The following is a 27004-nucleotide window of genomic DNA, read 5'->3' as shown; positions in this document are numbered from 1 at the left end:
CAAGTGCTCTTTCCTCTACTTAGAACACCTGTTCTCACTTCTTTTCCTGCCTAACTTGTATGTTCCATAGTACTTGGCTCAGGCATCCAAAGGGATGAGACTGCCTCTTTATGATGTCAGTGGAGAATGCTTTAAAAGTGTCCTCCCACTCCTGGTCTGGTATTCCAGGCCATCTGCAGCTCGCTTCCCTCTTGCAGATCCCGACACATACAAAGCTGTCCATGGCTTTTCGTGTCTGGAATGACCTTCCCACCTTGCTTCAATTGGCTCACCACTCTTAAGGGCTCTATTTTAAATTCCATCATTTCTAAGAAGCTTTCTAAAACACCACCATCTGGTGTTGAAGTGCCTCTCTGTTAGTAGAGCATTCAGGACATACCTCAATCTTAGTGCTGGATTCTATCTTCATGTCTGAACTCCAAAAGCCAACAACACCTCAGCGCATAGTAAACTCAATAAATCTTAGTTGAATTTAAGTGAACATAGGCTATACTGTGACAGAACCAATGTTTTCTGGAATTTGTAACCCTAGCGCCTGGCACTGTGCCATGCATATAGTTCCTCAAAAAATAGATTGAAATGCTACTTTTTACTGAGAGCAATTATCAACTGACTTGAAAATCTCTCTTCTTTTTTAATCAAAAGGGTACCATTTAGTAATATATTACTGTGTATTAGTATAATACACTATAGATTATGGTTGATTTGAGTACGTGAATTTGATAAGCAAAAGAATAACACTGACTTTCTTTGTGACTAGGATAATGCAAACATAGTTTTAAAATACTATGTTTAAGAGAGCACTCTAAAAAAATTAAGTGCATTGAGGTCTAGAAAACTTACATCAAACTCCTTGGTAAGAGCAGGATCCGGTTGATGATGCATAGAAAGTAGTTCTTTTGTAATAATTTGAAGATTTGAAGGTGAGCTATCAGCCAGCATTACAAGGACTTCGTAGGCTGCCAATCGGCTATTCACTGTACTACATCTAAAAACAAACGACACAAGTCAATTTCAACAGTGAATAATTAAGTCACTTATTAAACTAAATCAACATTTGAAATGAAAATATAAGAGCTGCAATTCCTAGAACAGGGTTAAGTCAGGTCTGATGGCACAACCTAGTAATCTAGTGGGAGGTGCTCACTTAACAAAGGAAGAGACCATGAATACAGGAGGGATGATTATGGTTTAGAGCTAAGTATCTTCTTGGCCTGATGATAAAGTAGCAAATCTTTCAATTATGACTCCAGATTATTATCTAAGGGATGGATCAGCAAGAATAGAGAATAGAGAGTCTGAAAACTTTAACAAAAACACAACATGGAAATAACTATCTTTCAATTAAAGTAGGTAGAAAGAAAGGTTTTTGTAGATACTGCCCTGAAATTCAAATATCTACATGGCAGAAAGCTATACAAATCAGAATAGATGCCCATAATCATTTGCTATGCACCTGCAGATAAAAAATTCTTCAAGGACACTAATCAACTTTCTATTTTCCTGAAAATGTGGAGACAGAAATAGTTTGCCAAGTCAATTTACTTAAAGTGACAATGAGAGATAACTAGCAAGCATTCTGCAGGAAACCAAAGGCTTCTTCACTGCTCACCTTTAGTAGAAATCATTTAGGGGATGGACAGTAATTTCTCACAGTCACCTAAGCCAACCTTGCATTTGTTAGGAGATCACAGGTTAGGAAGGATACACAGAAAAGAGGACATCCAACCTTTGAGAGAAACACTTATGGAGTGGAGTGTGGGAGATGTGTTCAAGAGGGGGTTGAAGGGCATGGAGATCAGAACTGCATCAGGCACTGAGGACAAGAGCCATGGAGCTGGCGCTGTCCTTTGCTTCTTACCTGCATTTCTGGGTTGCAAAGGACAGGTAAAGAATGAATAGAAGGTACCATATATACAGGTTAAACATCAAGAAGTTCTTTTGTTGGTGTGATATAAGAATAGCATTACTTGTGAAAAGAGTTTCTGTGTATTTTAAATCTCTTTCTGGCTTCCGTGTTTAGGTGGAAAAAGGCTGGGAGTCACTGTGATAAATGAACACCATTCAGTACACTGGATGAAACAAAATGTTTCCTTTTCTATTCAAGGCACTGTATATGATTAAAAAAAACACAACTCCTCGTTGATGGGTGTATTACTTTTAATAATTACAAATGGAAGAATTCATGAAAAAAATTTCAGTAAAACTGCTGAAAATTTATTTTCTCTGTTCAATGAAAACTGAAATACTCATGTGTTTCTACTGCTTTAATAAAAGACTCCCGCAGAGCTAGCACCAAATCTTCCAGAACAAGACTAGGGCAGAAGTAAGGATGGGAGTGACAGTGTGAGGGACACCCCAAGAGTTTTAATGAAGGTATATTACCTAAAACAGATTTTGCTAATAAGGAATCTCTAGATAGAGAAATATTCATACATGGTAAGATACCTCTTAAGATTCCATAAAATACTGCTTATTATGCCTTGCCCATTTCAATAACCACTGAAATTGTATGGGAATTTTTTTCACTGGTTAAATACCAAATCCTCAGTTTCTTCAGGATTACTCAATTAACTCTGGTTTTCGTGAGAAAAGAATGAGGTTAAGTTAGATTCAGAGTAAATAAGATGGCAGCTTGTAGCTGCCTCTTCCTATTTCCAAGAGTACAAACATCACCCACAAAGGGTCAACATTACAAAAGATCTTTCAAATTTCTACCCATAAAAACTAATATAAAATTTGACTCTGAAATTACCACCGTAATAAATCACTAGCAGTTTTAATTATAAGGACACAGTCAATACTCAGCAAATCACAAGGTTCATGCACTAAAGCACCTATGCTTTTCTCCTAGCAGAAAGAAACCCTCAAGACTCAGAGCCAATTTATCTTTACTTTGGAAGCAATTCTTACAACCTCAGTTTCTCTTGGAATTTGTTACTGACAAAGTTAACCACATTATTACTTATTCTTCCATCTTGATGATAATAATAGTACCAGCTCAGCAATTACTATGTGCCAGGCAGGCTTTATCCTAGCCCCCTTACATGCATTTCTTTATACAGCAGATAATGTCTTACAAGCTACACACACTCACAAGATGGAAGACAAACTCCAAGTTAAGAAAATCTTTTTTGGACTAAAGTTTCGAATTAGAATTTTTACCAAAACTGAACACAACGTGCATTTTCCATACTTTGGATGAAAGTCCTGTTGACTGATGGCGGCACTGCCAGCTGGAGAATGACTATTTAAAATAATTCTAGAAGCTCGGAAAAGGAAGTCATCTAACAATGGTTTAATGAGTGATGAACCTGGAATAGAGCATAATATTCATGTTGAGGATGAACACATATTTTAATTCAAAGATCTTGTCTTGCACTTTCATATCAGAGCAGCAAAGGCACCTGAGGCCACCCAATGGCAAGGCATTCAATTTAATTCGACGCTCATTTTTTGAGCACTTATAATACATGGCAAAGATCTGTGGGGCAGAGGAGTGGGGATGGGTGGGAGAGTCGGGACAGGATGCAAAGATAGACAAGTGAAGGAACCTTCCTTTATGAGCTTACAACAGAGTGAAAGGAGTTAAGCTTTCACTTTAGAAACACAAATGCCAAGAACATCACAAGGCAGACGGTTTGAGTGAATAATTAACTTTTACTTTGGGCATAGGGGAATCCACATAAAAGTTTTAAAAACTTTAAAAATCTTTAGGTAAAAATGATGTGCCCATCTCACCCTGGTTTAGAATCACTCTTTTCTATGTATCCCCAATAGCCAAGAAGATTTTTATAGAACTCAGTTTGTGTGATAAAAGTGATAATTAACATTTTGATTTGTCTTCTGAATATAACTTATAATACCGAATATGGTTTTACAAATTATATGTGTATCCCACCATCCAGGGGTGGTGGTTGGGGGCTGCCTCTCCAGACAAGAATTATCCTTAAGAGAGGTAAGGCATACAATGGACTGTCTTTTATAAAGTATGTAACAGTAAAAAGAGAAGAGAAAAACCTACTTTGATTTATAATTTTTATTTGTTACTAAGTTATGTGATCCAACTATTTTGAATGCTATAAAATTCTCTATATGGTTTAATGACACAGATAAAATGCACCTTAAATTTGTTAGCCACTAAAATTCCAGACAATACCCTACTGTCTGACGGTCAATTTTCTATGGAACATTTAGTACCTATCTTATTTTTCCAATTTCACACAACACTATGGCAATAACTGAGAACTGAGGTACTCTGTCCCATGGTAAGATGAAGTAATAATTACCAAGCATTTCCTTTTCTGCCCCACAGAGTGAAAGCAGGGTCTTGATGAGCCGTAAGTGTCCTGCCAGTAAGATGTTATCTGCTTCACTGGTCTCACATTCAGCTGTGCGATTAGGTTCAAAGTTATCCAGCCAAGTAATCTCATCTTCGAGCATGGTAGCTGGGCTGATTCTTAACTGCTCCATTTCTGAAGCTAAGATGGAAAAACAAAACAAAACGACCTCTCATCCTGAAGAAAGAAGGATTTCTTTTCATGGAGTCAAAATCCTGAATTAAAGTAAGCAGAGACAAGTCTCAATCTTCTACTTCACAGATTTAAAAAAACTGTCATTAATGAACAGCAGCTGCCTACAGGACTACGAAGGCTCGCACACGTCCGTTCCTTCCCTTCCTCCCTCCCTCTGTCACAAATCCAACGGTACTGAGGGCCTCCTCTGTGCAGGTCGCGGTGCTGACGCTGGGGGTACAAGATGAAAGGGACGCTCCTTGTTCCGAAGAAGCTCCTGTTTGGTGGTGCTAGCAGATGTCCCAGGGAAGAAACCCTTCTAGAGAAGGAAGGGGTCGAGGGGTGAGAGGAGAGCCGTCACTCCCACCGTGTTACCTATGCCGAGGGAGGGGGCAGCCCTGTGAGGGAGGGAGGGGTCCACAGCGCAGCAGCAGAATCCATGTCTCCAGATGATGAGCCAACCTCCAGAGAACCACTCTTCGGTATTAAGTATTTCACTTTCCCCTCCAAACAAGGATTGAAAACAAGATTCCACGTTGGAGGCGGGGATTAGGGAGGAGAGCAGGAGTCATCACGCTCCCTTCCCAATGCACTGCAGCCACAGGCAGGCAAGGTCCCACCCAGTGAGGTGGAAAGGGATACTCCAGGCGACACTGTGTATCCTTGTTTCCTCATTTATAAAATGGGGCTAACACCTACGCTGCAGGGTGCTGTGTGTACAGTGTCTAGTATAGGCACTGGCATACAGAAAATGCTCCCAAAACGGCAAATGTCGCTTGTTTCAAGACCTATTCCCTCCCTGCCCTCAACATCCCATTAAGGGATCTTGGATCCCTTACTTATGGCTCAATGGCACAGCAAAGGCCTACACTAATACCTTGTTCATGCATTCTGAGGATGTTATGTGTCTCATGCAACTCATGAGTCCAGTTCTCAAGCAGCAAAGCAGAATACCCTCTCAAAGTCCAAGCCAGAGAACAAACCTTCGCTGGCTGCTGCCCAGCTTAACACTGAAAGCCTAGCTGAAAAATGCAGTACTAGGCTAGGCTGTTAGATGGACATGTAGTCCATCCACTTCTCTAGATAGTACAGGTGTTATCCCTGAATCAAGACACATAGACTATATCATCTCAGGCTCCAGCAAAACCAATTTCACTGCCCTGCTCAGAGCACCATGTCCTCAGCTTTTGAGAGACACTTACGAAACCCAGGAAGGCATCTGCCTTAGAGACGCTGCTGAGGTTTCTTAGCCCCTCTGTCTTTATGTGCCCATTACATGAAGACCTTTGTGTGAAGTTTCTTTTAGGTTTGAGTGCTGGGGAAAAGATCTGTTTCTTTTGAGAAACCATTCTGTTTCTTCCTCTAGGGTATTGAGAACAAACAAACAAATGAGGTTTCCTTTTTACCTTGGTCCTCCAGGCACCTCAAAACCTAATTCTGACAGTGTGGGGCTTTTCAGCCTGCACATACACAAGGTATTTTTTTTTCCCCTCCTGGTCTTGACATTCTTTTCCAATTAACATTTTTGTTGATCCTGACTTTCATTTTATTTATTTCCTATAGGCAGAAGCAAATCTTTCCTATAAGCTTTGTGTAAAGAACAAGGAATAAACTAACAAACTCTTGATTGGAACAACTGAAATTTGCATAGAGGACTCCAACAAACCTTTGCATTATATAAGAGTAAGTACAAATGATTAAAATCTAAACACTCTAACAAAAGAGTCTGTAACAATGATATTGCAAACACCTAACACTAAACAATTACCTGACTTCTATCACTCACTTCTATTACTATCAACATATCTCAACAGAGATTCCCTCTTTCCTTCAAACCTTCAAAACTGTCAGAATTGACTATAATGGAAAGACTCTTCTTAATAGTTCTGTATCAGTGTAATTAAAATATGAGCCTTTGACAATTTTTAAAATCAACAAATCTTTTAACACATTAATGGCTGGGTATATAATAGTAGAAGAGATAACTGGTACATGGGTTTACATGCTATTTCCAAGAAAATAAAATTCAACGTCAAACAATAATTTTAATGTTATTTATATCTGAGATACATTAAGTCAGATTTAGAAATGTCTGTCTTTCTTTTCTAGTCCTTCCCAACCCCTCCCCCAACATAAATCAAAGTTAGACATCTACTTACTTGTCAGATCATCTAATAATTGGCACCTCAGATCAAAATACTCCATGCACTGGGATAACAGTCTAAAAAACAGATTACAGTTATTAAAAAAAAGGCTGATTTGAAAATTAAAAAAAATTTTCCTTGTAAGAGTAAGTTCATAAAACAACTGAATAAGAGAATTTTCCTAAGCATAAAATAACTACTTTACATCAATTCAACTTCAGTATTTTAGCAAGACACACACTAGTGATTTTACTTATACAGACATAGTATAAGAATAATAGTGTAAAGAGAGAAAACTTACTAAATCTATCACATTATGTAATGACGTACACACTGACTGCATACATAATGCATTGATTAATTTGTTCAAATATCAACTGATACACACTAAGCACCTACTATATGCTTGGAACTGTTTTAGGGGAACAGTGAACAAAGGAGACAGACAACAGATGAAAAATACATACATATGTCAATTGGGGTGATAAGTGCTAAGAAGCAAAATAAAGTGGATAAGAGAAGAGAAAGGTAAATTCTTTTATCTAGGATGATCAATGAAGCTTTTTCTGCAATTACAGAAGTGAAGAGCACAGGTTTTGAAGTCAGGCGGACCTTACTTTTAATCCTGGCACCACTACTTACAGCTGGGTGTCCAGGGACAATTTATTTCAGTTGTCTCAGTTTTCTGATTTCTAAAATGCTTACTAGAGCATTAGAAATAAACGTGCACACATATACACAAACATAAAGGGCTCAAGAATGCACTAAGGATGAGACTACATAATGAACCAAGAATTATGATTATTAAAAAAGTGGGGATAATAAAACTGCCAAACTCATTTGGCCATTGTGAGGATTAAATGATAAATGTATGCAAAGAATTTAGCATACTGTGGGGCACATAATCAGCCCGTGATAAACTGCAATTATCATCACTACTACTATTATGGGAAAATATGTACCAAACTTGGGCATTAAAAAGTTGTGAAATGCAATTTTCAAATTATAAAAACACATAATTAAAAGACCCAATATTGTGTAAAATTAAATGCTTTACATTCAAGAGCTTCTCTGAGAGTGTATGTTAAAAAATTCATTTAATGCTTTCTGTTTCTTTCCCAAAGTTTAGAGGAATTTAATAACAAATCAAACTGTTAATGGTTAGTTATGTTAAATAATCTCTTACAACAAGTAGAAGCACACAGCTTACTACTTAAAAAATGGCTTACACATTTAAACTGAAGAATCACTGATCTAACTAGTTAATAAAAGGATTATCTGATTTTAGGAAACTTTTAACTAGGAAAAATTGGAATACTAAAGTAAAAAATGTACAAGGGCAAAAAAAGAAGTTTCTATAACTTTTAATCCACATGCCTTTATCAGGGAAAAATCATTCTCTGAAGTTCTGGCTTTACACCATTAAAGACTTAGTTTTCATGACCAGAAACACACAGCTAATGTCTATCTAATTTAGGTTAAATCTTAATGGTCAACTGCAAGTCTGTAAGTTTTAGTTAAACTGTAATTGTAAGTTTTAGTTAAATTTTTAAGTTTTATAAATCACTCACAATGATCTCATCTCAGAAACAAAAATGTTAACTTCTTTGTTATTAATAAATTTATAACGTTAAAATAGGCTAGATGCTTCAAAATAATATTTGAGACTTAGACATGTGGGCCAGGAACCTCCATATATGAGAGTGCGTGAGAACATAATCAAGGTTGAGACAAACATTTAATCCTGAAATGAAGGCTTGCAAACTGATAATATAACTCAGTTCAAAAAAATTCTGAAGATTATATAACTTACAATTAGAAAATATAGGTATTAAAAAAAAAAAGTCAGGGACAGGTTGGAGAAGAAATCACAAGGAAAATTAGAAAATATCTTGTGACAAATAAAAGTGAAAACACAACATATCAAAAGTTATGGCATGTAGCTTTTGAAAACAGTGCTACTAGGGAAATTTATGCCTGTATGTGCTTACATTAAAAAGGAAGAATGATCTCAAATCAACAACCTAATTTTACACCTTAAGGAACGAGGAAAAGGAGAACAAATCAAATCTAAAGCTAGTAGAGGAAGAAAATATTAAGAATTAGAGGGAAGATAAATAGAGAATAGGAAAACAATACACAAAATCTACAAAAGCAAAAGCTGGTTCTTCGAAAAGATTAATAAAATGACTCAGAAAAAAAGAGAGAAGACTCAAATTAATAAAATCAGAAATGAGTGAGGACACTACTACCAATTACAAGATAGTATATGAGCAAGTGTACACCAAACAAATTGGATAACCCAGACGAAATGGACAAATTCCTAGAAACATAACACTCTGGAAGACTAAATCAGGAAGAAATAGTGATTCCTTGCTATCACTAGCAAGAAGATTGAATCAATCAAAAACCTCCCAACAAAGAAAAGCCCTGGACCAGATGGCTTCACTGGTGAATATTACCCAACGTTTAAAGAAGAATCAATACCAACCCTTCTCAAACTCTTTCCAAAAAACTGAAGAGGAGGGTACACTTCCAGCAAACCTAACTCAACAGTACATTTAAAGGATTTAACACCTTGAACAAGTGAGACTGATAACTGGAATGCAAGGATGGTTCAAAATACGAAAATCAATCAATGAATACACTACATTAACAGAATGAAGGAAAAAAACCCATGATCACCTCAACTGACATAGAAAAAAAAATTGACAAAATTTAATGCCCTTTCATGATAAAACACTAAACAAACCAGGAGAGTAAGAAAACTACCTTAATCCAATAAAGGCCATATATGAAAGCCCCACAGCTACTATCATGCTCAGTGGTTAAAGACTGGAAGCTTTCCCCCACAATCAGGAACAAGGATGCCTACTTTCACTACTTCTATTTAACATAGTATTAAAAGTTCTAAGCAGAGCAATTAGGCAAGAATAAGAAATAAAAGACATCTAAATTGGAAGGACAGAAATAAAATGATCTGTTTGCAGATGACATGATTTTATATATGGAAAACCCTAAAGAGTTCACAAAAAAAACTGTTAGAATAAACGAATTCAGCAAAGTTACAAAGATACAAAATCTGTACATAAAATTCAGTTTCATCTCTATATACTAACAATGAACAAAGAAAATGAAAAAAGAAAGACAACAATTCCACTTATAATAGCAACAAAAAGAATAAAATACTTAGGAATCAAGTAAACCAAGGGAGCAAAAGACTTGTACAGTGAAAACTACAAACAACGCTGAAAGAAATGAAAGAAGTCTTAAATAAATCTAAAGATATCTTATGCTTATGGATCAGAAGACTAAATCTTGTTAAGATGCCAATATCCAAAATGATCTACAGATTCAATGAAATCTCTATTAAAATATCTTTGATGTCTTTCACAGAAACAGAAAAACCCATCCTGAAATTCATATGGAATCTCAAGGGGACCCCCAAATAGCCAAAACAATTCTGAGAGATAAGAACAAAATTGGAGGACTCACACTTCCTGACCTCAAACTTATTACAATGCTACAGCAATCAAAACAGGGAGGTACTGGCATAAAGCCAGACATATAGATCAAGGAATAGGAATAAAGAGCTCAGAAATAAACATGTATGCATGTATCTATGTATGTGTATAAATATATTATATATATATATATATTTTTTTTTTTTTCAAATGATTTTCAACAGAAATGTCAAAACCACTCAGTGGGGAAAGGACAGTCTTCAAAAAAATGGTGCTGAGATAACTGTATATCCACATGGAAAAGAATAAAGTTGGACCCTTACTTTACATCACACACAAAACAACTCAAAGTGGACCAAAAACCTAAATGTCACAGCTAAACCAATAAAACCCTGAAAAAAACCAGGGGAGAAACTTCATGACATTGGATCTGTCAGTGATTTCTTGGATATGACACCAAAAGCCCAGGCAACAAGATAAAACAGATAAACTGGACTTCATTAAAACTAAATACTTTTGCATATCACAGGACACTATCAAGAGAGTGAAAGAAATCCCACAGAATGGGAGAAAATATTTGCAAATCATGTATATGATAAGGGATTAATATCCAGAATATATAAAGGACAACAAAAAACAGACAACCTAACTTAAAAACGAGGAAAAGGGGGACTTCGCTGGTGGTCCAGTGGTAAAGAATCCGTCTTCTAATTCAGGGGATGCGGGTTTGATCCCTGGTCAGGGAACTAAGATCCCACATGCCACAGGGCAACTAAGCCCGCGTGCCATGAACTACAGAGCCCACATGCTCTGGAGCATGCGTGCCGCAACTAGAGAGAGAAAACCCGCATGCCACAACTACAGAAGCCTGCGCACCACAACGAAAGATCCCGCATGCTGCAACTAAGACCCGACGCAGCCAAAAAATAAATAAAATAAAAATAAACTTTAAAAAAAATGAGGAAAAGACTTGAATAGACATTTCTCCAAAGAAGATATACAAATGGCCAAATAAGCACAATGAGATACTCAAAATCACTAATCATTAGGGAAATGCAAAACAAAACCCTGAGGTGCACATCACACCCATCAGGATAGTTATTAACAAAAGCAAACAGAAAACAAGTGTTGGCAAGGGTGTGGAGAATATGGAACCCTTACACATTGCTGGTGGAAATGTAAAATGGTACAGCCACTGTGGAATGGTGGTTCCTCAGAAAAATCAAACATACAATTGCCATATGACCCAGCATTTCTACTTCTGGGCATATACCCCAAAAAACTGAAAGCAGGACTCAAACTGGTATTTGTATACTCATGTTCATAGCACCATTATTCATACTAGCTAAAAGGTGGAAACCAAATGTCCATCTATGGGTGAATGGATAAACAAAGCATGATATATACATACATTCAGTCTAAATAGAAATGAAACCCTGACCTACGCTGTAACATGGATGAACCCTGAAAATATTACGCTATGTGAAATAAGCTAGACACAAACGACAAATATTGTTATGATTCCACTTTTACGAGGTACCTAGAATAGTCAAATTCATAGAGACAAAGTAGAATGGTGGTTGCCAGTGCCTTGAGGGAGGAGGGAAATGAATGGGGAGTTACTGTTTAATGGGAACAGAGTTTCAGTTTGGGATGACGAAAAAGTTCTGGAAATGGACAGTGGGGATGACTGCACAATGTGTATGTACTTATTGTCACTAAGTTATACCCCCAAAATGGTTAAAATGCTAAATTTTATGTCATGCATATTTTGCTGCAGTAAAAAAAAAAAAAAATAGCATATCTGAAAAAAAAAAATCATCTCCATGATTGTCTTTGAACGGTCTCTCTTCATTTCCTTTGTCCATTTTTCTACTTGGCTAGCGGTCTTTTGTGGTTTATAACAGCTCTTCACATATATTAGCAAAATTGGCCTTCTATCTGTCATATACGTTATAAACCTATTTAGTCAGTTTAACTGACTTTTGACTCTACAGCATTTTTTTTCCACATAGAAAATTTTAATTTTTATGGAGTCAACTTTATCAGTCTTTTATCTAATGACTTCTTACTGGGTACATAGTTTTAGTTTAGGATGCTAAAAAAGTTTTGGAGATGGAAGGTGGAGATGGTTGCACAAAATTGTAAATACACTTAATGCCACTGAATTGTACATTTAAAAATGGTAAAAATGTTAAACATTCTGTTATGTGTATGTTACCACACTAAAAAAAAAAAGCCCAAGTTTGGATGCTTATATGTTAGGGGTTTAGAGTAGCTCTAACGTTTCTTCCCTCTAAGAGCGCTAATTTGTAAAGCATATACATATTGATTTCACAAATCTCTGTGGCACCGTCTAAGCCCCAGAGCAAGGGCTCGCTGGTAAAGCTGAATTAGAGAAACTGGCTTAAACTTGAGGTCAGTGTGGGATCTCTGATCTCCCAGCCTGGGCCTACACTGGGGCACCCCTGCATGCAGGCTTGCCTAAGGAGACAAGATGGGGCAGGCAGAATGGATTTACGCAAGTCATTCTCTGAGCCTGGACCTCAAGCCTTCTTCCATGCCCAGGCATGTATAAAACCAAGAAAGCAAGCTAGAAGGATACCCTAGTACCTCTAGACATGGAGTTATGAAGTAGGCTGAGCTAAGAAAATGATGTACAAGTGGACATGGGCAGTGCGACCTTTACACGGTGATCTGGCTTGAATAATGTAGCTTCTCAACCACCAGGTGAGTCCTTTTTCTCTCTGGGGTAGGTGGACCAGGAGGAGTGGAGGTGGGAGTTGGGGTGGTTGAGAGGAAGAAAGCCTGGTAATGTTTTCTTCTAACTCTTCTGTCCTGAATGGGGAGAAAACCTGAAATGCCCTCTTTCAGGGTACAAATGTTGGAAGAGGAAAGGAGAAAGTCTATCATTTCAATCATGCACTGTGGACTCTGGGGGAGCAGTACACAAATCATTATTCTCTTTCTGTATGACGTGAACTTTTTCATCTTTACGTACCTCTGATTGACTCCTCGCATAATACTAGTTGGGGACCAGAGAGGCAGCTGAGCAGTGAGAATCACACCTAGGAGAAACTGATTTGGCTTCTGCACATCTGGATGGGCTGAAGTATCTGTCTGACTAAGAGTATACAGTTGATCACAGGCAACACGGCGAATCTGAAATTACATTTTTAGTGGCAAAGGAAGTACATCAACCAACACTTACAGACTGCTTAAAAAATTATTTTCCTCCAAAGTCCACCTGTGAAGGATGCTGTAAGGGTTTGAGTATTTCAATCTTTAATGGTAAAGTTCACATTGAATAAACTAGGGCTAATTTAAAACAAGTGTAGTCTGGGAACTAATTTCCCAAATTATTCTAGTACTGTACTCTAATCAATAGGTTTATAATTTAATGTAAATGAAAATAAGGAAAAAACTCTTCTGCAAGTGCCTCGAAGTCAACTTTCAAGGTCATGTACAAAAATGAGGATTATAAAATCTAATGAAAGTTCATGGCTTGAGGTTGGTCTTTCTTGATTTTGACCAACATGTTGATGCTTAATGCTAGCTGCCTTGGCCAGCTATGGATACTGAACACTGGCTGTAAGATTCTGTTATAAACAAACACAAGTTAATCACAGCACTAGTCTCTTAACTTTCAGTGAAATATGGAACAGAAAGGAGGGCAACAGTCCAAATGGTCACTTTGTTTTCAGAGTGCTCTGTGGCCTCTTTGTCTGATTCCCTGAGAGGACTAAACACCATTCCTTCTATACTCCCCATAATGTCACACCTCTTTGTCTGATTCCCCAAGAGGACTAAACACCATTCCTTCTATACTCCCCACAATGTCACAGGTATCCAGAGAGTCCACGCAGAACAGGACCAAAGGGGCTTTTTATAAAGTAAAAAATCCTTACCTCAGCACTTGGTGATCCAAGCAGAATATCAATGATAAAATCAGCAACACAGGGCAAGTTATAGAAAGATGCTAATGATATGAATAAAGAGAATGGGAGCAGGGGAGGAAAATAAGTTAGGAAATGCATTTTCAAAATTTCAAAAATTTTGAATAATTTCTTAAGCTTAACTATCTTAGAAATCATCTCTTCTTCCACACAGAATCAAATTCAGTGCCTCCACAACTGCACCCACGTCTCTGAGTCTATCCCATGAGAACCTAAGGTGCTCAGGAGCAGGACCGTGACTTGGTCATCTTCATACCCTGACATTTTTGCACGATGCCTTGTGCATACCAGTTACAGGATAAATGTCTTGCCTTGAGAAAACTATCAATACTTGTGAACTATAAAATGTACCCCACAATAAACTTACAAATGATAAAAAAGCTTGAAGTTATAATTTTTTCATCTTGATTTGAAAATATCTCTATAATTAAACAATTGCAGGAAAATCGAACTAAAAGTATGATATATGCTCAAAAGCATTTCATAATGAATTAGTTTCATATATAAGCCTTTAAAAGCATTCCTGCTCAAAGTAAATCATTTTTGATATTATTTAACTGTCCCATAAACATCTAACTTCTTCTATATGTTTATCTTGATATCTTACATGATGAGTTTGGATGTTATACTAAATACATAATGATCACCAATTCTATGAACAGGCAGTCTGAATCAGTAATAATAGTGAAGAATAGGGCTCTGATGTGTTGGTACAATTTTTAAAAGTGGAGTTGTTAAGACCTCATCCCTGAATAAGTATTTATTGAGGGCCTACTACACATCACACAGTGTTTGGGTGCTAAGGGTTCAGTAGGGAACAAAATGAACAAAAGTCTCTGTTCTTAACGGAGCTTACCATCTAGTTGGGGAGAGGATAATGACAATAAACACAGTATGCAGAGAAATTATATTGTATGCGATAAAGTGTCAAGTGATAGAGAAAAAAAATAAAGCGTTTAGGTGATGGTGGGTGAGAGAAGGGTTGCGATTTCTTTAAAAAAGGCAGGGGAAGAACATACCAGGAATTAGGAACAGGCAGTGCAAGGGCCCTGAGGCAGGAATGTGCCTGAGTGTCAGGGAACAGCCAGGAAGCCAGGGTGGCCGAAGCACGGTGCATGAGGGGAGAGCGGGAGAAGGTGAAGGCACACAGGTGTCACAGGGGTGGATGGTGTCAGGCCTTAGGAAAGACCTGGCTTTCACTCAGTGTGAACCGAGAGGCCACTGCAAGGTTTTAAACAGAGGAGTGATACAATCTGACTTACATTTTAGAAGGTCCATTCTGGTTATTGTGTGGAGAATAAACTGCAAGGGTAGAAGCAGGGAGATTAGTCAGGGAACTACTGCTATAATCCAAGTAAGAGATGATGACAGGTCAGAGGGTGCTAACAGTGAAGGTGGTCTAAGGCGTGGAATCTAGATAGAATTTGAAGAAGGATGTGCTGACAGATTAGAAGGGTGTGAAAAAAAAGGAATGAAGGATGTCTCCAAGAATAAAACTGCTATCAATTAAGATGGGAAATCTCTTGGGCGGTATGGGCCAGACCAGTAGTTCAGTTCTGGACATGTTAATTTTGGGAAGTCTATCTGATATCTAAGTGGAGATGTCAGGGGAGCGGTCCAGGCCGTAGAGCCAAATTTAAGTGTTATCGGTACACAGAGGGAATTTAAGGCTGTGAACGTGGATGTGATTATGTGGCAAGAATGAGTTCAGACAGAGATGAGGGACTGAGCCCTGAGGTGTCTAATGTTAAAAGTATGATTAGCAACAGCCCTAGTTTGCCAAAACCAACAATAAAGACAAAAGGGCAAATCTTAAGTTTCATAATTTTTAATACTGGAGTCATTATCAGTTTAGGAATTGATATATAATTCTACTTCTATAGTTTATGACATACAGCTTTGGGTTGTTTTAATTCCTCCACTAGATGGTAAGCTCCTGGAGAGTAGACATACCGCCCTATAACATCTACTGTGGAACCTTGTATACAGAAGGTGCTCAATAAATACTTGTTCAGAATTTAAGTACTCTAGCACTATTCTTACCTATTCCACATGCCAACTTTCCCCTTTGTCATTTCTATTAATATGACCTTATCTATGAAGGGATAGAAATAATTCCCAAAAGAAACCTGGTCTTTTACTAAAAGAGATGAATGGCAAGTAAGCCTCCTGCATACCCAGTTGTTGGCTCCGAAGCTGCAAGCACGTAACAAGAAGAGACAAAGCCTCTCCCGCAATCAGTGAGTCTTTGGTGGACACGGACTGTTGTCGCACACAGATGCCTGCGTGCAGGGCTACCGGGTCCCCTTCACTTCCAGAGCTGCAATTGCTTCCTGGAAACAGGCAAGCAGAAGGTTACTGTGGATCCCACAGGACCCTTGAGATTATAATATCCTTTAATGAGTCCCGTAATCCTCAAGTGAAAGTAAAGAGTTCAAGAAGACACTTTAGGCTAAGAAACAAGAGAGAATCACTTGATTTGAACCTCATTGCTCTGTACTTAAAACACATTTGGAACCATTAAAAAATATGTTTATGAGGCAAAACTAGTTTCAGGTGATAGAAGTAAGAACATTGCAATTTTGGAGGCATGTGGGAGTCCTGGGGTATTAGAAATGTTCCTTATCTTGATTTAGATGGGTTACACATATGTAAAAACCCTAAAAATCCTATATATTTAGCATTTCTGCACTTCACTGTGTGTATGTCATACAGTTTAAAAACTTTTTTACTATTGAGGTATATCCACACACATAGATTGAGCAGGGAAACCAAATGAAGCTGAGAAATAAAGCTATTTATAAAGGCCTAACAGAAAATAACAGGCCAAACCAAGAAAATGATTTTTCCAGGTAAAAATTCTAGATGAATTTTTATTACAGCCACGATTATTGGCCTCACTATACTTTTACACTCAACAAGCTAAAACTCTGCTTGGTTTCTCTATATTCTGTATTTATAACCTTTTTTTTTCTCTTAGTATGACATACGTAAATGAAGTATGCATATGCATACATGCATATTTGAATGTGCACAAATCTAGAGTGTTTATCTTGATGTTCAGAAACATTTAGTTTTAGCTTACGCTCAAAAACAAGAGAAAAGGCTTTCTCCTTTCTGTGACTCTGAACAACCTATACAAAGATGATTCTTACAGCTACTTCCTGCCCAATATTCTAATTATTTTATCCTTTTTAATCAGTACCTGAACTGCTGAGTCTGTTTCGAATTCCAGCAGGAAACAGAGAATTACTTTCTTTAATTGGTTGGCTACTCCCAACGAGGTCAAGCCGTCCTGCAGCTGCAGCCCATGACAATCTCATGAAACAAGCCACAGTAGACGTGAAATCACTGACTTCCATTGTCTAAGGAAGTATGGAAAGAGTGTTGTGAGAAAAGGTAGTACTTGAACACATCCCGCTGACTTCAATAACCTCCTCCCAGTCTCAGTTTTGAGACTCGTTTCCCTCCAAGATCATCCACAAGATAGTCTTTTCCATGCTTCCATACTGTTCGAAGACTTTCACTACCCCTCTGCTACTTGTAATACAGAGACTCTACTCTCCATGTTCTGGCTTCAAATTACCCATCACCAATTTTGTTTTCACAGTTTCCCCTCTTCCACATTCTGCGTTTTGGCCTATGCGAACCACTGTGTGACCACCCACACAGGCTCTGGCTTTCTCTCTAACTGCTCACGCCCTCCCTTTTGCTTGAACAACTATCCTCTCTCCAAGCTAATCTCTGTATATAGAATCCCTACCTATTCTTGAAGGCCTAGCTCAAATGCCACCTCCTACATAAAATCATCTGTGACAGCCACACATGAAGATAATTTATTCCACCTCCTCTCACAGCCTGTAGAATGTTTTGCCTTTGTAGTTCTCTTATAGCATTTGGTTATCTTCTACCTGAATTACAGTTATTTCTGCACTAATGATCTCTCTCTCTTACCATTAGCTTCTTGAAGGCAATATTCATGTCAGTAATTTTTATATCTGCACACCACCACCAGTGCCTTCTAAATAGGAGGTACTTAATATTTCTTGAATACACAAATCACTTACTTGTATTGCGACTCGAGCAGCAGGGATGATTTCCTCAACCCTAATGGAAGACCTGTCAGACACTGAGAGCTGTCGGTAGGATGACTTTTCTGGGGTACCACATAAGGACATCTGCCTGCTTGTCTGCCGGCTGACATTTCGGAACGGGCGAGAAGTAAGTGCTTCTATGCCATCTTTGGTGAGGTCTTCCTCTAATAATGTCGGCAATGTTTGTCCCACAAGTAAAAATCTTAAAAGGAAACAAAAAGCTAGGCTTAGTCAAGGTCATTTCATACTATTTTAAAGGATGGGATTTGGAAGAAAAAGTCAGGAATTGCCTTCTGAGACTAACGCAATATATTTACATACCTTGCAAGTTGTAGGCAGATGGAATAAACTCCCTGCCTTGTTTCATAGTCTACTTCTGATGGGATGGAATCCCTCTGCATGACATTTACAACCAAACTTCAAAGAAAAGAAAAAAAAAAAGGCAGATATTAAAGACTTCTATTTCTTTCATAGGAAATTTTCTGTAAGTAATTTGATTGCTTATAAATGTTATCAGTTACTTAAAATTTCTACAAGATCTTTACCTATAAATGGATCATACATATTCCTATTACAGTTATTTCCTATGGTACATATAACCCTCCTGGTCCATTTAGAATTAGACTCCTTCCTTAGCCAAAAAGATAACCAACACAGAGTGTTTGGATGGTTCTTCTCACTGACTGGTTTTGAGTGCACCGATCAACTGCTATCTTGGTACTAGTAGAACTGTCAATTCAAAAATATGTCCAGAATTGGTGTATTCCACAAAGCTTGTTTTTCATATCCACTACCACCTATATTGCTGCAAAAGCTTCCCAACTGTTCTTCCTGATTCTACTCTTGATGTTTCACCGCCAAAATCTATTCTCAAAAGATCAACCAGAGATCCTTTAAAAATGGAGGTCACCATGGAACTGCTCTGCACAAAATCCTCCCATGGCTTTCTATTTCCTTCATAGTAGCTTGTAAGATCCTGCATAACCGGACCTCTGGTATCTCTGCGACCTCATGCTTCCTATCCTGCCCCCTCACTTGGCCCCAACCACACTGGACCCTTGCCAGCTTCGCAGGCACCAGGTTCGCCCACACAGGGGCTCGCACTGGATGCTCCTCTGGACAGCTTTCCCCCGTATCTCCAGGTCTTGCTCCCTCACCTCCTTCAGGTCTTTGTAAAATGTCACCCCATCAGTGAAGCTTTCCCTGATCACCCCGCTGGATATCAAACCCTCTCCATCCACTCTTGTCTTATTTTTCTCTACAGCTCTTATCACCACCTGACATACACTTTTACTTCTTCGTTTATTGTTTGTCTTCTGTTCCAGACTGTAAGCTTCATGAGGACATGGATTTTTGTTTCATCTATTCACTGCTCTGTTCCCAGTGCTTAGAAGAATGCAGGCACGTACGTTAACTGACATTCAAAAATAAGCCAGAAGTAAAATGCCTTTATTAGCACAGCTCTGTAATTGGCTGAGTGATCTGAAATGAGTTTTAACCTTCTAGTTCCACTTCTCTGTTTCCCACACCCTTTATCTCCTCAAGGTCTCACCTAACTTCTCTTCCCCTGAAGGCCTCCAGACAGGAATTCCTTCAATTACCCTCTGCTCAAACTTCAACATGGTCTTCACTCCTTCCTCCCCCAGAGGAAATGGCATGCCTACTTCTTTCTGGAGCAAATCTCCTTCCAACTGCAGTGGAACTTAGCCCCATCGGTTGATCATCCCCCTTACTTTTATCTTTATTCTTTTCTTTTTCATCGGCCCCTTTTAGTCAGCCTACAGTGAGAATCAAGTCTTCTACAAATTAAAATCAAAACAGAAGAGCAAACTTTTCCCTCAGTTATTCTACCCTTCAAACTCCTGTCACCTCCTTCTTCTCACTCAACATAAAGCAGAGATTTCTACTTACTGATTCTGCTTCTCGTCCTTACACTTGCCATGCGACACTTGGCCAGCTGCTTATGCCCTAAGGCTTTACTTACACATTGATGTCTCCCTGAACCTCTAGTGCCATTCTCCACTTCTCTCGAGAGCATCATGTCCAAACCATCCCCTTCACATGACTCACAGGGACCTTGTGTGCAATCAAATTCTTGACTTTCTCAGTTTCCTCCATCTCGTTCCGTATTTATTTTCCATATGGATTAAAGATTCACCATTCACTCACTCTCCCAAGCTAGAAATCACAGGCCATTTTATAAATGTTCCTACCCTGTATCTAGTCATAAAGACGTGCCTATTTCACCTTATAAATGTCCTTCTACCACACTGTCCCATATTTAGAAACTGTCACCTCTCCTCTGGAACAGTCATAGTTCTTATAGTTCTCCCTGCCTCCAGCCGCTCCCTCCCACTTCCATTCATCTTCTCCACTGTAGCCAGAGTAACTGTTCTAGGTAACTCCTGGCTGAGAAACCTCCTGTTTTTCCATGGTCTACAAGATAATGCTGAAATTCCTCAATGTGACCCCTCTTTACATATTTCTCTCCTTTACCCTTTGCTCTAGCCTCACTAGGCAACTGTACTTCCCAAGACAGTCCATGATGCTTTCACTTATCCCCACCCCACCTCTGGCTTAGAGTGCCCTTTTCCCCTTATTTACCTAGGGAATGGCAACTCATCTCTCAATTCCTAGCTCAAATGTCACTTTCTGGGAAGCATTTCCTACTCTTATTATCCTAAGCAAATCTAACCATTTAACCACTGCTTTCTTCTCCACCCCACAAAGCACTTTTTATAAGCCTCTGTTTTGATACTTACAATAACTGTTTGTTATTCTTTATTAAACCATGAGGCTCTCAAGGGCAGGGATAATATCTTTGCATCCCCAGCACTAATGCCTTGCACAACATAGATTACCAACAATCAGATTCACCTTATCTCAAACTGATGTGGGAATGAACAGAAACAGTAAGCCTTCTCTCCTCTACTCGAGAATTTCCCTCACCACCAGAGAGGAAAGAGACATGCTTCTGTCAGTTTTCCAAATAATCAAAAGTTATAAAATGAGTTAAAATATTCCAAAGACTAAAACATCATTCCTTCTTATTATAACTCTCATAATGCTTCACATAATGCCTTGTAAGAATAAGCAAGGCTTAGCAGGAGAAATTAACTAAAATAACTAGATTCGTTTTCTGCAATTCATATAACATAATATCGAGACTCTAACCTCAAACCTCCTGCTTTGAGGAAGTTCTCACAAAAGGATTTTGCACAGTTTCTTGCCATGTCATCATCAGCTGTTGGCATGAGTTTGGAGCTTAGAACCTTGGAAAAAGATAAGCACAATTAATCATCCCAACATTTCCAGTTGAAATTACTCCTTTATACTAAGTAAAACAATCAGACAATTTGAGTCAGAATCTCTTTAAATGCTGCTCTTTTTTTTACCCCCAGTAGTATAAGGAGGCTGATATTTCACAAATAAAATAATCACATTTTCCAAGTTCCATTTACTTAGCATGAAAAACCTTTCTGTTTTTAAGAGAGCTGGTGTATTCTTCTTTTTATGAAACCAGCAAATGTGAAGGTCTCAGGCTCCCAGACTTAGATAAGAGCAGGTAACATTATATGTTATGCTGATATGTTCTAGAAAAAGTATATAAACTAAAGTCTTATAAAACAGCCCATTTATTATAAATGCTGGATGAGTTGCCTGATAATGATTCTAACTCCTATTTACTGAGCACCTATCTACAAAGTACTAGGCATAAGGTGAGCTACTTAACATGCATCCTCTCTTAATCTCACTATGCACAGCACAGGTATTTTATTCTACAGGTAAAGACTGAGACCTGAGAGGTTAAGTGACCTCCCACCCGAGGTCACATAGTTAGAATTCAAGCCCAGATGTGCCTCACTCTAATACCCATGCCCCTTTTATGACACTGCAATACCCACCTAAAGGAAAGCTCAACTAAATATTCTGGTATAGTAGAGAATTATTTCACATAAATAATCATACTGTGGTATGAGACTACAAATCTAGCTCACATTCTAGTTTTACCACAGACTAGCTGAAAGATCTCAGATATGTAATTTTCCTTTTTTGCCTCAGGTTTCTCAGGTAAATGAGGACAATAATTACCTTTACCAGAGGACTGTTTGTAAGTAAGATAACACAAGCTTAAGGTGCTTTAGTACAAGCACTGGCACAAAACAATTGCCCAGTAAACAACTGCTTATTTAGTAACGACTTTTAAAAAAATTTTAAAGCTCACTGCCGCAGTTTCCCCAAGGTTTTAATCTAGATGTAATTCAAGATCCTTTTCTATTCAAAAAAATCTGCTTCTATGAACCTATTAGTTTTACGAGCTTAGGTTTTTAATGTGGTATTTTTGTTTAAAGATGCTTTCTTCCTAAGCTGCCCTTTGGGAAACAGGCTCCCCAGCCTCAGATCACAAGCATCACACAGGAGAATGGGAACCCTGTGCTATCCTAACCCCTCCCGAATGTCAACAGCCACATGCACACACTCCCCATGCTTAATGGACAATTTAGTGAAGATGGAAGGTTTCTCCAAAGGAATGGGTATTTGGAATATCCACTTTGAATTTTCCTAGTAGGCAAACATAAGTTACAGATCAAAATGCAAGGACATTAACCTTGCAGGTAATAGTAAAAATAAGTGCTCTGGGAGTGTTAGGTTTTCTACATTTTTTGTGTCAAGTAAAAGAAAACCTATCAGAGGAATTTCCAGTTAAGCAGAAGTCCTAAAATTATACCGGAGATAATTTATATAACCCTTTGGCTCTAAGATAATGCAATCTAGGTAACCAATGACAAGCTAGACCCACTGTTGGGCCATTCTGTTTCTCTGGGTGCTCTCAAATGTGGGTGTTAAAATTTATACCTTAACTTTTTGAGACAATCATTCAAAAGCAAATGACAAATCTGGCAGTAATTGTAAGATGCAAATTTCCTAAGCTTGAGGTAGCCAAAAGTTTCTAGGTAATTTTCTGTTTTGGAATATTGTATGTATTTTTAAATGTCTGCAAGAAATAAGGACATATTTTATTTTTAAAATATTTGCTAGATATTTTCTCCTTTTGAACCCAACAAATGTTTTCACAAGAATGATTATTTTAAGGCAAATATGAAATGTTATCACAGCTCCACCATATAAATGAGTGAAACATAAAAATGAATGAATGTAATTTTATACTCCAAATTAGATTGTCAGATGAAATAAAACTTGGAAAAAATGCCCAAGCAGGTACCTTCCTACCAATTATGACCTTTGTTGTGATTCAAAACCTACTGAAGATAAATGGTAATTTGATGATTAAGGTTGCTTAGGCACTGATCTGGATTCCTTAATAAATAACTGACTGCATAGAACATCTTAGGGCAAAGCAAAATCATTCAGGGCTTTATTTTCTCCAGATCTTAAGTGGCCTGAGGGTCTAGCCCCTCACCCTCCAAGAGTGGGCCACTCTCCACACTGCTTTGTTACTGCTTTCATTTCATGACTCAGCCTATCCAGCCTCCCCTATGTCTTACTCATAAGATCTTGGAGCAATTGTCTTGTCTTTTCAATTCTGACCCTTTAAATACCACAATGACTTGTAGACAGTAAACAGTTAGGAAATGTTTACTGAACTAAATCTACTAGTTTAAAGATACTATTGGGAAGAAGGGTAATAAAAATATTCTTTTGTTCAAATTCTTTCAGTTTTTTTTTTAACCTTGAAATAATAATGTTAATATGACTCCTGACAAACTCCTTATAAAGCTTCATTAATGGCAACAAATTACAACAGCTTTTTAAAAAACTTAGGATGCATTTAATAACAAGAAGGCTGAGGACTAGTAACTGATGTTATACAGACTTGCAAAAACTTCCAGAGGAAGATAATGACACATCTTAATACATAACGCTTCCTAATTATTTATTTACATGCTATTTTGCAAGTATAACAATGCACACAGGTATAAACTGAAAAAGAAAACTGAGCATTTTCAAAGTCCAAAACAACAAAATACTTCAATTTATATTCTATGTTTTACTTTTTTTAAAACTAATTTTTTTAAACAAACCATTCAATAATAATAGAAACCTATTTACTTATTTCTGATATCTGAAAGCATGAACCTTTAGGCCAAAATGAATCTGTTAAAATGAAATAAAAAGAAATGAGGTTTCTTACTTCTAAGTTGTAGAGCACTCTGAAGGTGGACATTCCTGGAGCAAAAGATCGAAACAGACTTTCTAAAATTGAACTGGCGCTTGGCTGATGCTGCTGCTTGGAAGAGAGGGATGGAGATTTTGAAGACTGAGCACTTGTTTCAGACAGCAGTGTTTTCTAAGTTTAATAGAAGGAAAAAAGGAATATACAGCTCAAAAGCACAAATTAAAGAGAAGCAGATATCACTACATACTCTAATGTTTTTTCCGACTTTAATATAATCAAATCAATGAAATTTTCTAAAAATTAACTTCAAAGCCACATCGCTCTAATTATTAACAAAGCACTGAACTCCATCACACAGACAGTAAATGCTCAACAGCACTGCAATCCTACAGGAATGCTTCTGGGATTGTATTCTAAGCAACACTAGTGGGGTCATCCTAATTTGTTTCCGTGTTTTTAAAATTTGTACCACTAGGAGACTTCCCTGCTGGTCCAGTGGTTAAGACTCTGCGCTCCCAATGCAGGGGGCATGGGTTCGATCCCTGGCTGGGGAACTAAGATCCCACATACTGCAACTAAGCTCACGCGCCGCAACTACTGAGCCCATGCACTCTAGAGCCCTTGTGCTTCAACTAGGGAAGCCTGCGTGCTGCAGTGAAGAGCCCTCGCAGCCAAAATAAAATAAATTAATTAAAATAAATAAATAAATAAAATTTGTACCACCAAACATTGATAATTAAATTATAAGATTGCAGTGTAGTAGTTTTGATAATTTTTTTAGTTAGTACGAGTAGTATAGTTAATTACATTAGTTCTCTTCTTCCTCAAATTAATATATAAGGTACATGTGACACGATTATGAGCTCATCTAAACTATAATCACTGAAATACAAAATTTATAACTTAGTTCTAACAGTTTTGATCTAAATGAATTTATTCTGAGAACACAAACAATATTATAGATAAAACACAATTTCATTACATATATACAACTCTTAAGGAACAGGATTCTAAATATTAAACAAAAGGAACTTTAAATATCAACTGTGAAAATATTAAACGATAACCCATTTACGCAAGCAACTCAAACATATGCAACAACCACATTCAGAGATGCATCATGACAGAAGAAAAATATCTCAACTGAATCAGAACTAGAGTCTGACCCTAGCCAAGATCGTTCATCACTCTGTGCTTAGGTTTCCTAATATAAAACATGAAGGAGGTGGAAGCAGATGATATTAATGGCTCTCCCAGTTCTAAAATTTGATATCATTATTTACAGCAAAGGTATTTTTCTAAAGAAAAAAAAAAACTGTTATGGGAAAGATGATATCGTATGACCTTAATGTGATGTCATGCTGTATTTTCACTGAATCATGACATAAAATTTCCATGCCTGTTAAATAACTATCCAAGATACTCATACCTTTCTTCCTAAAGAATCAAGTTGATCAAGGGCTTCCTGAATGGCTGGATCAGTGGGTATCAAGAGCAGAAGCTTTCGTACTCGTAGAGTTATCCTGAAATTTTTCAAATATTAGTTTTTTTTTCACACAAACCACAGTTTCAATAACAAAGTCATTTAGTATGGGATGTGAAGTAATATACATTTCAAGTGAACATTTACTGGGTTCCCTAACTTTAATAACTTTCTCTTTCAAGCTTCGTAAACATTTCTATTTACCTTGGCTCCTCTAGATTGGCCAGCTGGTAAAGCATGTCAAATACATTACACACAAGTGCCATCACAACACCAGGGAGGGATTTCTCCTGAGGGAGAAAGCAAAACATGAATGCAAATTTACAAAACAATTTTCTCCTTTTCTAATCAAAGGTACAAACAATAAAATTACTGGTTCTTAAAGACTGGCCACTGCAAAACTTGAGGGACGCATGGTGCTTATCTGCCTCAAACAACAACACACGGGAGCACAGAGCGAGGGGCCGCTCCCCCTCCTAGCGTGCTCAGCACCTGGGCTCTCTTCTCCTACCACCTGCTGGCGAAGCGGCCAAGGCACCAAAAGGCAGGCAGCGGCAGAGAGGCAAAAGGAAGGGCAGATGTGATGAACAGCACGGAGGGTGGGCACTGTTGGAAGCTGATCGCAGCTTGGCAGGAGCAAACAAGGCAGAGTGATTTAAAAGCAAACTCATTCAGAACTCTAATGGAAAACTGATGAATTCATAAAAGTGCTAACAAAAGATCAAGGTGAAAAAGAAACATTAATTACATGGGACTGAGTGAACTGATGAGGATGATTATAATTTTTGTGACTTTCTGTTTGAATAAAAAAAAAAAAAAATCCCACAAGGACTCAGAGGCAAAAAATATACAAATCAATTTCCACTGCAAAGTAAAGGAGCTGTTACAGTGGAGGATTACTGGACTGAATGTCAATATTATGACATAGTATGAGTGTGTTTCGTGTTTGGTAATTGCAATCATTGTTGCTTTTGTTGTGGTCATCCATTTACAATGCTTGGTGTCAGTTTATTTATCTCTTGTAAAAATAAAATACAGTGTGTGTGTGTGTGTGTGTGTGAGTTGTGAAAAAAATAAATAAATAACAGGAGTCAACTGTATTTAAAAAAAAAAGCAAATTCAAAGTGATATATACACACACACACACACACACTCACACACAACCACATAGATATATACGTAATTTAAGTTGAGAAAAAGAAGTTGGCCT

General features: G+C 37.7%; 1 protein-coding gene across 3 annotated transcripts in view; it reads right to left on the bottom strand.

Moving 5' to 3' along the window:
- The window catches only part of USP24 (ubiquitin specific peptidase 24), a gene marked incomplete at its 5' end in the record, with an annotated part of 147880 nt that overhangs the window by 37453 nt on the left and 83423 nt on the right, over nt 1-27004 (bottom strand). For all 3 annotated transcript variants that reach the window (XM_082356212.1, XM_082356214.1, XM_082356213.1), the window contains 14 exons: nt 844-988; nt 3197-3314; nt 4290-4481; nt 6674-6735; nt 13124-13284; nt 14031-14101; nt 16256-16411; nt 17284-17443; nt 18146-18374; nt 18494-18589; nt 21347-21444; nt 24327-24482; nt 25741-25834; nt 25999-26084. In XM_082356212.1, the coding sequence (XP_082212338.1) occupies nt 844-988; nt 3197-3314; nt 4290-4481; nt 6674-6735; nt 13124-13284; nt 14031-14101; nt 16256-16411; nt 17284-17443; nt 18146-18374; nt 18494-18589; nt 21347-21444; nt 24327-24482; nt 25741-25834; nt 25999-26084 (1824 nt within the window). The remainder of the gene's footprint in view (nt 1-843; nt 989-3196; nt 3315-4289; nt 4482-6673; nt 6736-13123; nt 13285-14030; nt 14102-16255; nt 16412-17283; nt 17444-18145; nt 18375-18493; nt 18590-21346; nt 21445-24326; nt 24483-25740; nt 25835-25998; nt 26085-27004) is intronic.

Source organism: Balaenoptera borealis (genome assembly GCF_965194805.1).
Source record: "Balaenoptera borealis genome assembly, chromosome: 1".
NCBI classification, from domain to species: Eukaryota; Metazoa; Chordata; class Mammalia; order Artiodactyla; family Balaenopteridae; genus Balaenoptera; species Balaenoptera borealis.
Note: the sequence above shows the minus strand (reverse complement) of the source record. Positions and strands in the feature narration are given on the sequence as shown.